We start from the raw sequence: 15666 nt of genomic DNA, 5'->3' as shown, positions 1-15666 counted from the left end.
CTCAGAGACTCACCTGCAATCACGTTTATTATCATCATTAGTTTTGGATGAAGGGTATTACTGATTATATTTTCTAGTGGTTTTCATACTACTCTAAAAAGTCTTGTTTTATTTTCTTTTTCCCACACTCACTGCAGAAGTATGTGTGAGGAAAGAGATGGGGTTCCCAGTAAATAGAGATCAGGGTTCATGTCATCACCCCCTTGCAATCTGAGTAATTCCATTTTTATCTGTACGGTATGTTAGGGTTCCAATAAGATTGTTTTGAAAAAGTGTTTGGCTGCTACAGAATATTTGGAAAACCACTGATATAATTTAATCTCCTTTTCCAGATGAAGAAATTGAGTCTCATGGTTCAGTGTCTTGACCTACCCCAGGTCACTGTACTTGGTGGCAGAGCATGTGAGATCCCAAATCTCTTGATAATTTTTTCCTGTAAAACTATTGACATGGAATAACAAAATGAACTTCTCTTTTTCCTTTTATTTCCCCTGTTGAATTTATCTTAACATAGTCTGAGCCAGGACTTACCGGGAAGCCAAGTTAATCCACTGGCCAGATCTCCAAGGATTGTCTGAACTCTGCTTAGGGAGTTAATGATATTGGACAAATAGGTGGGACCTATTGGCTCAGCTTGGAAAGACTGTCATGCCTGGCCCTGGAAATGGACACAGCCTCCAGGAAACCTTGGGATCTGGGAGACTTTGAGATAGAGGAATAAAGATTTATACTTTTGCCAAGTCCAGAATGCAGAGATAGGGGTAGGATACATAGAGAAACTAAATGGTTAGCAGATTATTAGAAAACACGTTTTTGATGAAAGGAGGAAATTAAAACAAAAACAACTGCAAAGTTCATTTACGTGAAAGGATCTTCAGTGAGGTCACCCAGCCAGTGGCAGCAAAGAAGTTGTCGGCCTCCAGCCTTTCGGCAGTTGTGATTAGTGAGGAACTTTGGGCAGACCCCCTACCCTAAGGCATTGCTCCAGAGCCACCTGACTTCTCCCTACTCAGAATAAGTATGTTTTCCAAGTAAAATTAGGAAAGTTTTATTCCGTGTTTATTCCTTAGTAGAATTACTGAGACAGCTAAGGCATAGTGGATAAGCGCCTGGTCTTTGGAGTCAAGCTACCAGGGTTCAAATCATGGCTTCCTCACTAAGAGTTATGTGGCCTTGGACAATTTTTCTGTCCATCTTAATGACAGTTGACTCACGGGATTGCTGGGCTGGGGGATTACATGGGATAATAATGCACATGAAAGTTTTCACAAAAGTCCCTGAACCACCCTGAAAAATCAGAGGGCAGGTCCTGGGATAGCAGAACTCTCCCAACACCCCAGTCACTCACAGCTTTGCAGTGGACATCACTAAGAATCTGGTATCTTCCAAAAAGTCAGTATTTGTACTTGGAGTGAAAAGGTACTGGAGTGGAAACTTTCAAAGCATTTTCTCCAACCTTAAAAGGATTTCAGAATATATATATATGGACTCAGATAGACAGGAAAAATAAACATCTAACTATATATTCTTTTGTTGATAATGGGAAGTTAATTTGAATCCCTCTTTGGGCAGTGTTCCATAAATCCTAGAGCAGAGGATCCCAAACGCTGGTCTGTAGACCAGTACCCATCTGTGACAGTTTTCAGCTAAATCAGAATAATGAAGACACTTTGGTGGGTTCTTCCTGAAACCCAGTGACTTTACCTTTGTGTATATTCCTTAAAACTTATCTTGTCTTTTCTTTTTAATACAGCTTTTGGCAGTTTTTCGATTTAAAGTGTTAATACTTGCATATGCCGTGTGCAGACTGCGCCATTGGTGGGCCATAGCGGTGAGTACGCCTGGTGAGTGGTCCCTCCCCTCCGATTTTGGTGGCTGGGGCCTGCTCACAAGAGGGCTGAGCCGGGGGCAGATGTGGATTCCATCTGGGTTGAATTCCACTTGCTTTTCCTGAGTCCCCGTCCTCCACACCTCAGTAGGTTTCATTCTCCGGGGCTTCTTTCCAAACGTAATGAGTAACTAGCCTTGTCGCTATGGAGACTGAGACAAGTGAGGAATCTAGGGCCCGACCCGTGATTGTGGTCCAAGCATCAGCCCACCCTCTACGTCATTATGCAAACGAGAGATGAGTTCCGTCCCTCTGTCACGAAGCGATTTGCACAGTTTCCTCTCAGGTTGAAACTGCTTGGTGATTTTTCACGACTTGCTCTCAGCTTATTTTGATCACTGCCTTCCTTGCTGTGTTATCCCCCTCGCTCCAGTCTTAAAGGGGAAAGCTCCCTTTTTATGGTTGCCTTCGGGCTTCTTGAAGACAGTGGCAGTTTTTAACTCACCTCTGTTTCCTGGCCTTCAGCCCAGAGCTTTGGCACAAGCTCTTCACCCTCAATAAATATTTATTGATTGAGAGAAGAATTACCAGCAGTTCTGCCTGAATTATTTTCCCTGTTTCCATGGACTTCTAAACAGTCACTTTGTTGAGAGCTCTAACGAGGCAGGTATATGGGGGGTGTTGAAGTCCTCAGACTGGAGAGACATGGGCAGGACCAACCTGCCGTCCTGCTTCTGGAAGGTGAGACCTCAGTCTGTGTGGGACCGGCATGGGCTTGTCCAGCTGGGCACGGGGTTGTGCGCTGTCCTAACGGGGAGTCCCCCAGGGGCCGTGTCTGCCTGGGCCATCTCTTCTGAGCATCCACGGAATCCCAGGGCTGCTGTCAGACCATCTGTTGAGTCCCAAGCTCACGGGTCATGGATGAGGGCTGACAGTTTCAGCCGGACTTGACTCCCTTTATTGTGTACGCTGTTGCCGATACCAAACGGCTGTGATGGTTATCCCTTACCCACCGTCTGCAGCAGCCCCAATTTGGGCCGTTCTATTCCAGTCTCCATGATGTGCACTGGTATTTGTCAGACCATCTGTCTCAGTGTTTGTTTCAGGAAAGTGGTTGACGTGCAATGAGAGTTTTAAGAGAGTTTCTTCAACCTTTTCTTTGAAATGATCAAAGGGACAGGTCGGATTTAGCACATCCATTTTATTGTTGGTTTTTTTTTTTTTTTTTTTTTTTTTGCGGTACGCGGGCCTCTCACTGCTGTGGCATCTCCCGTTGCGGAGCACAGGCTCCGGACGCGCAGGCTCAGCGGCCATGGCTCACGGGCCCAGCCGCTCCGCGGCATGTGGGATCTTCCCGGACCAGGGCATGAACCCGTGTCCCCTGCATCGGCAGGCGGACCCTCAACCACTGTGCCACCAGGGAAGCCCCATTTTATTGTTTTTGATTCTCGTTTTAAAAAGCATTTACAGAGAGGGGGCCAGGCAGCTGGAAGGAGTCAGCTGGTACCTGAAGAGCACTTAGTGTCAGCCTGTAAAGTTAATTAGTATCAGAATGTAAGATGCCTCCCCTCCCGTGTTGTGTGTGTGTGTGTCTGCTGTGTGTGTGTATGTTTTGTTTTGCTGACAAAACTAACTCTGCAACTTCGTCAACACTAAGCACGATGCCTGATGTTCCCCAACCTCCAACCTCCGTTTTGTCAGTCATGGCTGCCGTTGGCACTCACTTTGGTCAGGTTTCATATTGCTACAAATATTAGTTGAAGGATGGAGAGACAAACACCAGGTGCTGTGGGATTGTCTCTGCGCTTCCCTAGCCCTGGAGGAGCCTTGCCTCTATTTCACTGGTCCTTTCTCCTATGCCGATAGCGTCTTTGCATGTTGTACCCTCTAGTGGACAAAACAGAGTTTCCCAACACACAGCGTGTGGGTGAAGGGAAACCTCAAGCTGCCGGTCAGGGCTCGTGTGCCACGTGGAAGCCCACTTTGCCCCTGTCTGGTTTAGGGGATAGAGTGACATGGGAGGGAGCTGGGTGAGACAGACCCTTTCAGGCATTACCTGCTCCTGGCTCAGATGGGTCTCTTGCTTGAGGAAGGTGCCTTCAGAGTGTAAAACATCGAATTTGAATGCTTCTGGATTATGTGTCTTTCAGTTGACGACAGCAGTGACCAGTGCCTTTTTACTAGCAAAAGTGATCCTCTCAAAGGTATGGCTTTCCGCTTTTTCTGTGCCATGACCATCTGTACTGACACAGCTGCGTTCTCCAGGGTGAACTCATGGTAACTGCGTTTCTCTCTCCTGGTCACGTCTGTTCTTCCAGCTTTTCTCTCAAGGGGCTTTCGGCTACGTGCTGCCCATCATTTCCTTCATCCTTGCCTGGATCGAGACTTGGTTCCTGGATTTCAAGGTGTTACCTCAAGAGGCAGAAGAAGAAAACCGTAAGTTTCTCTCCAAATTCCCCTCCTGAGACTGGCCAGGCTGGGAGGAGGGGCTGCAGAGGTCTGTCTTTGTTTGTTTGTTTTAATTTTTATTTATATTGGAATAGAGTTGATTTACAGTGTTGTGTTAGTTTCAGCTGTACAGCAAAGTGATTTAGTTATACATATATCTATTCTTTTCCAGATAGGTTATTACAGGGTACTGAGTAGAGTTCCCTGGGCTGTACAGTAGGTCCTTGTTGATTATCTGTTTTATATATAGTAGTGTGTCTATGTTAATTCCAACCTCCTAATTTATCCCTCCCCCCACCTTTCCCCTTTGGTAACTATACGTTCGTTTTCTAAGTCTGTGAGTCTGTGTCCCTTTTGTAAATAAGTTTATTTGTATCACTTTTAGATTCCACATATAAGTGGTATCATGATATTGGTCTTTGTCTGACTTACTTCACTTAATATGATAATCTCTATGTCTATCCATGTTGCTGCAAATGGCATTATTTCATTCTTTTTTATGGCTGAGTAGTATTCCATTGTATATATGTACCACATTTTCCTTATCCATTCCTCTGTCCATGGACATTTAGGTTGATTCCACATCCTGGTTATTGTAAATAGTGCTGCAGTGAACATTGGGGTGTATGTATCTTTTCGAATTATGGTTTTCCCAGGAGTGGAATTGCTGGATCATATGATAGCTTCATTTTTAGTTTTTTAAGTGTACTCCATACTGTTCTCCATAGCGGCTGGAACAATTTACATTCCCACCAACAGTGTAGGAGGGTTCAGAGATCTGGCTTTGCATGCAGCTCTGGGTGCAGTTAGGCAGATCGCATGTCTCCACCCTGCAGGGCTGTAGGAGACATCGAGGGAAGGGTTGGATGAAAAGACAGGGACAGGGTGTGGCTCCTCACTCCAGCTCTTAGGCCAGGCTTCCCCGGAAGGAAGTGTGAACACTGGTGGAAAAGACATTCCAGCAGCAACAACAGCGAACAGCTCCTTCTCCTCGGACAGGTTGACCTTTCTCCCTGTCGATAATAGCTGGAGGACACGAAGCATTTTGTGCCGAGATAGCAATTCTACATAGAAGTCCTCAATTTTTCAGAGCCTCCCATTGCTGTCCATCCCACAGGTGGTGCCTTTGAATGGGCCACAGTGTGAATAACAGCTGAGTGCCTACAGGGGGACGGTTTTATGGGTTGCTGATGGAGATGGAGAGGAGGGAGTTAGCCAGCTGGAAATGTTCACCCATCTCAGGCTTTCCAGTCCTGTTCTGAGGAGCAGGGTGAGAGCTGACGTTATGTAGTCATGAGTCCTGTCAAAGCTGTTATAATCTCCCTGTGTGGCTTTGAGCATCACTGAATATTCACTGGGAAATCCAAATGATTGATTGAACTTTAGGATGAAGTATGGGGCTGGAATTCTCCTCTTCATGATGGCCTTAGTGAAAGCCTGCACATCCCACCTGCCCTCTTAGAGGTGATATAATCAAAGTTCAATGCAGAGACCCGGGCAGTTTCAAGACACACTATTTTTATGCTCTGTCGGTCATCTGGCTGGATTTGCCCTGCCTAATAGGAAAAAAAAAATCCTTGTGTCTTATAGAAAGTTAAGCATGATTGTAACCTCAAGATACAGCAGAAGGGAAGATAACCTTGCAAGGGGTTTTATTTTTCAAAAGCTCATATACAAAGAAGAAATCTAGAAGAAAAGAATTATAATTTCAAGTGTAGATTTTAAAACACATTAATCCGACCAAGATCCGTCTTCTATTCTGTGCCCTCTGTTCCTTTATGAAAACGTGTTGTGAAAAGGGAACAAATAAAGCTAACGGAAGCCACTTTTTAAAAAGTTGTAAATAGAGGACTTCCCTGGTGGTCCGGTGGCTAGCACTCTGCGTGTCCACTGCAGGGGGCACAGGTTCGATCCCTGGCTGGGGAACTAAGATCCCCCTGCCGCATGGCACAGCCAAAAATAAAAAATAAAAAGTTGTATATAAACATCAAACAACTTTCTTGAAAGCATTATCAACTGTTAATGTGACTGAGGCTTGCATGCCTATGTGATTAAACCAAGTTCAAAGTAACTAATAAAGCAGAACATATAATTAATGAAAAAATTGAAAACAGCATTTATGTTCACTGTAGCATGTATCACATGCATACCTGGCACCTGCTGTTTGGCCCGGTGCTTCCTCTAGCTTTATCTCGGTGCTAACTCAGCTTCAGCTGGAAGAACTCATTGTCGACGGCCTCTCTCATCATGGGCTAGTGCTTTGATGCTTTACGTCTGCCATTTCTCTAACCAGACACAGATGTAAAGCGTGACCAGATTTTTTGTTTGGCTTTGTGCTTTGGTTTTGATGCTGTTGATTTCTACAGGGAAGTAGGTATTTCCAAAGGGAAAGATGCTATAAATACAGAGCCAAAGAATCCCATGAGTAACATGAAGGATTTTTTTTTAACTAGTTGAAACCTGTCCTTATTGTACTGGTTCATAGTTTATTAATAACACTTTGGTTTTGGTTGAAAGATTTTCAGAGTACCGTTCCTGCTAAGAGTTTTTTAAAAAATGTAATAGTAACACCATTTTATTGTGATTAACCTGGCCACTAAGCTACCAGAACACTGACATCATTCCCAGTATCTGAATTTCTTCTCTTCCAGGACTCCTGATAGTTCAGGATGCCTCGGAGAGGGCAGCACTGATACCTGGTGGTCTTTCTGATGGTCAGTTTTATTCTCCTCCTGAATCCGAAGCAGGTACAAAATTTGATTATCATTTGCGTCTCTGTCCATCATTCAGAACTTGGTCCCCCTCTCCCCCTCACTATCCCCTCTACTTCTCAATATGCTTAGCAAACATTTAACATACCGGGCATTTAGATTGTGAATATAACTAAGACGTGGTCTTGATGTGCGACCCATGATGAGATGCAGAGATGTGAAAATAAATGTGGTAGAGGGCCTTAGACCTGATGTATGGCCGAGGGGAGGGTCTCTAGGCTCTGTTATCTGTCATCCCCTAACTGACCTTCCTCCACAATCCCCCATGACTGAAAGTAGCAGCACTGCCTAGCCAGTTGCCCAAGTCAGAAACCAGAGCCTCACTGGGGACTCTGCCCCTTACCTGTGGCTCCCGGCCCATCGTTCACCACGCCGTTTTGATCCTCTTTGTTTCTGCCTCCTTGATTTCATTTAAATTTCACACTTATCATATCTGTAGCCTCAGTTCAGCATTTCTCATTTCCTTTTTTTTTGGCCGCGCCACGCGGCATGTAGGATCTTAGCTCCCTGACCAGGGCTGGAACTCGCGCCCCCTCCATTGGAAGCGTGGAGTCTTAACCACTAGACCGCCAGGGAAGTCCCCAGCATTTCTCATCTCAGTTTCTGCAACAGCCCCCTCCTCAGTTGCCTTCTCCCAACCAGCCACTAGAATTCCATGTTAAATAGAACAATTGCATTGTTCTAAAGGTTCTTCATAACCACTCTGTGAGGTAAAAGTCTCATTATCCCTGTTTCAGAAATGAGCAAGTTGAGACACAGAGAAGTGAGGTAGTTTGTCCAGCATCACACAAAGAGTAAGAAGGTGGAGGATTTGAACCCCAGCTCCAGGGCTAGAGTCCCTGATCATAGCTAATATACAGCCTCTCAGTATTAATGAATATGCAAAATTGATCACGTTATTTCCTTGCTTGAAAGCCTTCGGCGACGCAAAGGATTAAAAAAGTCATTGGATCCTTAGGCTGACAGAAAGCACCTCTGTGTCCACCCTTACCCAGTGATCCAAGCTCTCTTCTCATGCTCCTTGTGCGCTGTTCTTAGCTTTCTGAAAATACACTAAAACCCTCAAGCCATCTTGCTTGTTCTATCCTTGACATTACCCTCTGCAGTCCTAGTTTCCACTCACACGCGCAGAAGCCTTCTCCCCACTCCCACCCTCCCCCTGGCTCCCAGCAGTCCTAGGTAGAGGGTCTTTTGTCTCGGTTCTGTAAGATCTCTCCCACAACCCTGTCATCCTGGGTTGACTGCACTGTCTTTGGCAGTGACTTGGCCTGTTTCTATTACTGGGATATAAACTTGGGTTAGAGACTATGTTGTTTTCTTCCCCACATTACATTTAGTAAATATTTTAAACACACACACACACACACACACACACACACACACACACACACACACTAGAGTAAAAACAGACTCCAGGCAGAAAGAGCCACGTGAATATCAAAGGCACAACAATGGGACATAGGATATTAGGGAAACTCGAAGTAACTTGATATTCTGGACTGTTGGTGTTAGATTTAAAAGCAATATAAAACACAAAATCATAGAGTTAGATGAAATAAAGATATGAATTAGCAGAAAAGCTATTTCTCAGCCAGCAGAAACTAGCGTATTAAACTTTCATTACCTCATTATAAGGATGATTTCCTTGAGATTTTTGTATGTTACAGCACTCATTCTTTCAAAAAAAAAGTTTGCATTACAGTTCATGCTTTTGTATAACTTTTTTTCTAAGACTAATAAAATTTCTCAGCCCCAGTGTATTTTTTTAATTAGAAGTTCAGAACAACAGGATAAAAATGGGAGGAATACCTCAGGCATTTTTCATCCAGCAAGCCATTGGCTTCCTTCTTTGACTTTTACCACCACCTAGTGGCAGTTGGAAGCATTACCATTTCATTGAATTATGAAGCTAAACAAAAACACCCCTGTCAGCGTTCCACTGGGTGGCTGCATTGTATAAGACAAAGCCCAGATTAGTAGTGGGCAAAGGAGTGTTCAAAGTGACTTACTTTGTTGTATTATATTTTCATTGTCTGAATGTTCAATTCAGGAAAGAATTAAGATTGAAAACTATTATTGGAATTAATGTGCCTAGAAAAGAAGATTTTATTTTAAAATAAAGCTTTCTTATGAGGTCAGCAGACAAATATTAAATAGTCTTCTAGCAGCAGAAGTTATAAGCTTTTTGCCCTTAAACAGTGCTAATTGGTCCCTATCAATAAGAGGGTGTCTGAGGCCTGCCTTGCCTTTTCTTGTCTTTCTCTAGCACCTAATATAGTGCCTGGCACAAAGTAAACTTAGAACTGTTGAAGGAATGAATGAAGAGAGAAAGAAAGAAATTGGAGCCACCAGAAATTTAAATGTTAGCATTTTTCCTTGTAAAGGAATGGCTTGAATTTTAGAATCACAGAGCTTTGGAAAATTAGCACATTTTAGTGGATGTACTTTTAAAGAATATAAAGGTGGTTTGTTTTACAGATTTGATTGTTGGTTTAGCCATATCCTGTTTGCCTGTGTATTAAATGGAAAGAATGAGGGAGCAGAGTCCTTTGTTGGATGATTGGGTTGAGGTTGTTCTGTGCTCAGACAATTTAAATGAACCAGTTGTGATGCTGGAGAAAAGGTAATTTGTCACCTCTTGAATCATTGAAAGACTGACTTAAAATGAAGAATAGCTCATTGCATACTATCATCTGTGCTAAACAAATCTAGATGAAGGCATTGAAATTTTTGTGTGTGTGTGTGCCTTCTAAAATGGATGTGGCCACACCGCACAAGGATCTGTGGGCAAGGATGTTCAGTGCAGTATTGTTTATAAAGTAAAGCAGAGCAAAATGAAACCCAAGCCTGGGAACACCTAAAAGAGGCAAAACATTTAAATAACTTATGGTACATCCTTATCGTAAATCCTATGAGGCTGTTAAAAGGAGGCTGAGGTTTATAAACTAATATGAAAAGATGTCCACTATATATTAAGTAAAAAAAGTCAACTTGCAGAAGAGTATATACACTATAAGTCTATTTGTGTTAAACGTGTATATATATATACACTGCAAAATGTAGTTTTATTAGTACATTTGAAAAAAAACTAGTTAGTAAAATAAACTGCCTGAGGTCTAAAAAAATAAATAAATAAAAGTCATTAAAATAAAATGGAATTTAACATTTAAATACTAGTTTACCTTTGTAAATTATGGGCCATTTTTGTATGTTAGATGAGTTTTCTGGAGTTTTTGAAACATCTTTTCTTTTTTTTTTAATTTAACTTTATTTATTTTTTTGTACAGCAGCAGGTCCTTATTAGTCATCAATTTGATACACATCAGTGTATACATGTCAATCCCAATCTCCCAAATTCATCACACCACCACCACCACCCCCCGCCGCTTTCCCCCCTTGGTGCCCATACGTTTGTTCTCTACCTCTGTGTCTCAATTTCTGCCCTGCAAACCGGTTCATCTGTACCATTTTTCTAGGTTCCACATGTATGCGTTAATATACGATATTTGTTTTTCTCTTTCTGACTTACTTCACTCTGTATGACAGTCTCTAGATGCATCCACGTCTCTACAAATGAGCCAATTTCGTTCCTTTTTATGGCTGAGTAAGGCATTGAAATTTGAATTTGACAACATGCATGCTGGTGTGGGCTAAGTCTGTGAAATTATGTCCCCTACGGTGTGTGGCTGTGTCTTTTCAGTTGTTGTTGTTTTTAATTCTTTTCTTTTTAAGCCTGGCTTCCTAGGGGTCACCCCTGTGTCTACATAGCTTAGTGGTAGCCAATGATTAGACAGCCTTTGTGGTCAGTCACCTTGATTAAGACTTTCATCCTCGGCCAAATGGATATTTGTATGTATTGGATAGCACATTCAAATTTCAGGTCTTTTTGAGTCTTCTTCAAAAAGCTTTTTCAGCTTTCTGAGTCTTCTTTTGCTGAACATTTTCACACCTCCTCTGCAGATGCTCACAGCCTCGTGGTTTTTAGGCTGTAGCGTGGGTTCTCTTGGGTTTCCGTTGTGTATGCCACAGCTTCAGCCAAACATACGCGTGCTGCAGCCATGACCATCACCTCAAACCAGCAGAGGCTCTGGCCCCTGTGCTCACATACCACCAAGTCCGTCATTTCACCATTGCATCACTTCTCACCGCAGATTAAATGAGCTCCTTCAACCGTGTAAGTTTGCCGGCAGTCCTCACGGCCTGTCATACTCTGGAGCTGGGTGATGGGAGGTGGGGGAAGAATGGGGGCAGCTAAAGGAAAGAGCAACATGGTTGTTCCCGCAATTCTGCAATTTTTCAAGCACTTCTCACATAGTTGTAAGCCTTTGGTCATTTCCCCAACACTGAACTTGCTGTCTGGTTCATCTAGTCCGGTTTTAGAGTCGATTTTCAAGGAGAAGATTTGTTGAACTCCTTATTCGACAATAGCCAGAACACCTTGCTAGCATTCACTTTTAAATTACGGAAAGCATGTGCATTATTATGTTTTAATTTAAAGTTTGGCTTTATTTAGGACTCGCAAATTGTGGCTTGAGTGCCATTACCCTGACAGGTGGAAAGTGAGCCCGGAAACAGGAAGGCTCGGTATGACCACTTTCCTTAGACTCCTTTCAAAGTGACATGGCAGTTAAACCGCTCCAGTGTCTCTAAGATTTCCAGCAGTTTAATAAGCTGGGAAGTGAAGCCTCCCAACCATTATATCTTTATGTATTTGTTTTACCACAAACTTAGCCTGAACGACATGACATTTATGAGGTTGAGGTGTGGGACTCAAAACTTTTCTTAAGATTCTCAGGCATTCATTCTTCTGTACCAGATTTGTTCTTGGCTATAATCCAGGCAGACGTTCTTGAAGAAAAAAGTGCCCTTTTAAAAAACTTTTTATTGGGGTATAGTTGATTTACAATGTTGTGTTAGTTTCAGGTGTACAACAAAGTGAATCAGTTATGCATATACATATATCCACTCTTTTTTTAGATTCTTTTCCCATATAGGTCATTACAGAGTATTGAGTAGAGTTCCCTGTGCTATACAGTAGGTCCTTATTAGTTATCTATTTTATATATAGTAGTAGTTTAGATGTCCATCCCAATCTCCCAATTCATCCCTCTCCCCCCACTTTCCCTCCGGTGGAAGTGCCCTTTTTGAAGTGTATTATCTGCTAAGAGTAAAGCAACAGTGAGGCTGGCTGCTTTTGCAGGTGAGTAGGTAACGTCCTAACCTGTTCCCTTGGTCTCCTCACCACTCTCTTTAGTTCCCTTCCCTGATTATGATAGGAATGCGTAATTGTTTTAAAAATGTGTGAAAAGAACAAAAATGAAAGATGACGCTCCTTCAAACTATTCAGCGCATTAGTATTGACAGTTCAGTTTGTTTCCTTCTACTTTTGTGTAATTTACATAATTGTTGGCCGTACTGTCTGTGTTATTTATACCCTGTTTTAAAAATTATAAAGTCACTTTAAGTTTATTGTAGAAATTTTGGAATATCCAGAAATGTACATAAGTCACCTGGTCATTTATTTCTAGTCTTACTGATTTGTACAAGTATATCAAGTTTTTAAATTTTTTATCAAAATGATCATACACTATATTTCTCATTACATATTTGCTTTTACTTTATAGCGTATGCATTTCCCATGTTGTTATATACTGTATAAACACAGTTTTTAAGTGGATGGAAGATATTTCATGGAAATATAATAATTACTTAACTTTTCTTCTACTCTCAGACATTAGATTTTTCTTCTCATTTTTAGAGGAAAAGTCTTCATAATGGTGGAAAAAAAATGTTATTTCCTCAGGGAGATATCCTAAGGATATCATCCCAGAGTGGAATGACTGGGTCACATTCAAGAATAATAGAAGGCTCACGCAACATTGACCCAGAATGGTTGTAATCGTGGTCGCTGGCAACAGCGCACAGTGGTGACATCAGCTTTGCCTGTACATTGGAATCCCTCACTGCTCTCTCACTCACTGAATACAGCTATTTTTCAAAATACGTAGATTAAATTATTAATACCCAAAGATACTTGCACTAGAAAAACAGGTAAGCTTTTCAGCAAAGAAGCACAAGAGGGGGAGCAGTGCCTAATAGTTCTTGGTCCATATGAATATTTTTAGGACATACGTGAAATCCATTTTGACAGATAGGTGCTTGCGATAGGTCCTATTTGAAAGGTTTTCCTCCTACAAGATATAAAGTAAAACTATTTTACAGTTTTGTTAACTTGAATCTCCTGTGGCTTAAACACATGTATCCCTCATTTAAAATTTTATGCTCGTAGATTATAATTTTCAAGAAATCATTTGTTACTGTAATCGAATGCGGTACTTTTTCTCCTTCCCCTTCCCTACCATCTAGGATCGGAAAATGAAGCTGAAGAAAAGCAGGACAGTGAAAAACCACTTTTAGAACTATGAGTAAGACTTTTAACAAAGTAAGTCTTCGAAAAGGAAACTGTAATAATGAAGTGGTTAAATACGGAGCCTTTCTTTGAGTAGATTCAAAGTAAAATTCAAAGATTATGTGTGTGATTATACATCATACATGTACTAAGTACATGAATCTGTCAGGCACATTTTATGATGTAAAATCTCTTAACCTTTTCTAGGTATGAATTTGCGAAGGATGAGAAATACCTCAGAGTCCCAAATTTCTAAATAAGGACGACTTAGTTCCTTTTTGTTTATGTAGCCAGAATGTCTCCGTGTCAGACTTTGTTTAATTACAAACCCTAACTTCTGAGGGCGGCGAGGGCAGCAGTCCTGGGAGGCTGGTACTGTCATTGTCTCCACTTACACGGAGGCGGGTGAGACTGAGGGTGAGTGACTGGTCCAAGGTCGCACAGCTGGCAGGGGCAGAGCCGGGACTCAGGCGTTCCGTGTGGTACCAGGATCTCCTCTGGTCCCGCACCGGATGGACATTTCTGGAGCTTCTGAGATGACACATGGGATCCAGTCACAGCAGTCGGGCCCGATGTACCTCCAGGTCAGGGCACGTTGTTCATTCCCTTCAAATCATCAAAGGAAACATTTCAACCTCAGAAATACGAGCAAATAAACATACAGGCAATTATAGAAGCAGCAACCCTGCTTAATTATTTAATCACAGAAGGGAAAAGAGAGTAGATTTTAAAAGTTCCCATCGCAGGAAAAAAAATAATCCGTAACTATGTATAGTGAAGGATGTTAATAGACTTGCTGTGATGATTTCACAATGTATACAAATATAGAATCATTAGGTAGTATAACTTAAACTAATAAAATGTTATATGTCAATTATATCTCAACTTAAGAAAATAATGAAATAAAATTTAAAATTTTATTTAAAAAAATAAAAGGCAGCCAGAGGCGGCCAGAGTCGCAGCAAACGGAGGCCCCGCCCTGCATCAGTGGTACCCAGCATGCTCCGGCCCCTTTTTCTACAACAGTCTTCAGACATAGGACAAAAATATGAGCATGTGAATAAGGACGTCCTTTTCTAAAATGCTTTAAAATAAATTCTTGGGTGGCCTCACGCATGGTCTTTCAAGTGTCTATAACACAGCCTATCTTTAGTGTGTAGACTTTGTTGTAAATACATAGAGCAAAATGTAGCATTTTGCCTTTTTACACTGCATCTCAAATATTTCTGTGTTCTCTCTTTTTTCTAAGTGTGAAAAACCTTCACTGAACGTCACCAGAGGGAAAAAAGCACTGAAACTGGGGGTCTCCCTTTTGAAGGTTGAAATGGTGACATCCACTGCTGACGTTACTGAACGGCTAATAAAGGATTTATTGATTGTAATACCTCACAGACATGGTACCATCTCCACACACATTTAGTCACCTGCCTGTGGCTGGTAAGATAATGTCATGATCCATCCTGTATTCAGTGAGACTTGAGTCTGATCTGTCAAAGAATAGTTGCAGAAAGTCTTGTGCTGTGTTCCTGATCAAAAGACTTCTTAATATATTGGAATAACACTTTTTTAGTATGCAAAGTATCTTTTTATTTTGACTTGCAGAATGGAATTTTTTGTTTCATGTCTTGGATTTCTTCTGTCTTTCTTTTTTAACTCCCTGCATTTCCCTTGTGTTTTTTTAACTCATGCACATGCAGTATTTGTACAATTTTAAAAGGTAATAAAGTCCAACATATCAAAATGATCGGTTTTATTTTTCCTGTTTTGCATTATGTATTTGGCCCAAAGTGTTGGAATTACAAAAGGGGAACATGAGGGATTGTGAATACACGTGAAAAGTCCCCAGAAATTGAATCGTTCTCTCAGAAGTATGATGTAAAATAGTCTGATTACTCTTCTTTGAACCCACTCTATGAAATCATTTTCCCTTGTGTTTAGCTAGTTTGAATTAAAATGAGCTCAATTATATTGTGAGCTATTTTTGTTAAACAGGAATATTCAACGCAATGCTTCATGGGAAGGCAGCATGTCTATCAGTTTTCTTTCATTATCCATTGTGTCATTCAAGAAATACTCAACTGTGTAGGATGGAAATGGTGTTGGTTTGGATGGAAACTGACCATTTATGCAGATCAGATCAACTCCATCCATGCTTGGACTAAGAATGGGCCACAGGACCGAAGTGCAGCTGGAGGCTCCCTGGGAGGCCG

General features: G+C 41.7%; 1 protein-coding gene across 2 annotated transcripts in view; it reads left to right on the top strand.

The window, feature by feature from the left end:
- STARD3NL (STARD3 N-terminal like) overlaps positions 1 to 15198 on the top strand; it is a 50108-nt gene extending 34910 nt beyond the window's left edge. Inside the window, exons 4-9 of one of the 2 annotated variants that reach the window (XM_065884199.1) lie at positions 1754 to 1831; positions 3979 to 4032; positions 4147 to 4264; positions 6928 to 7023; positions 13414 to 13489; positions 14706 to 15198. In XM_065884199.1, the coding sequence (XP_065740271.1) occupies positions 1754 to 1831; positions 3979 to 4032; positions 4147 to 4264; positions 6928 to 7023; positions 13414 to 13472 (405 nt within the window). In that variant the 3' untranslated portion in view covers positions 13473 to 13489; positions 14706 to 15198. Of the gene's footprint in view, positions 1 to 1753; positions 1832 to 3978; positions 4033 to 4146; positions 4265 to 6927; positions 7024 to 13413; positions 13490 to 14705 lie in introns of those variants that run through there. The other variant, XM_065884200.1, reaches the window with a different exon arrangement.
- The last annotated feature ends 468 nt before the right edge of the window (positions 15199 to 15666 follow it).

The sequence above is a fragment of the Phocoena phocoena genome, chromosome 9 (assembly GCF_963924675.1).
Source record: "Phocoena phocoena chromosome 9, mPhoPho1.1, whole genome shotgun sequence".
In the NCBI taxonomy this organism is placed as follows: Eukaryota; Metazoa; Chordata; class Mammalia; order Artiodactyla; family Phocoenidae; genus Phocoena; species Phocoena phocoena.
The sequence above is the reverse complement of the archived record's forward strand: the minus strand, read 5'-3'. Positions and strand labels throughout refer to the sequence as shown.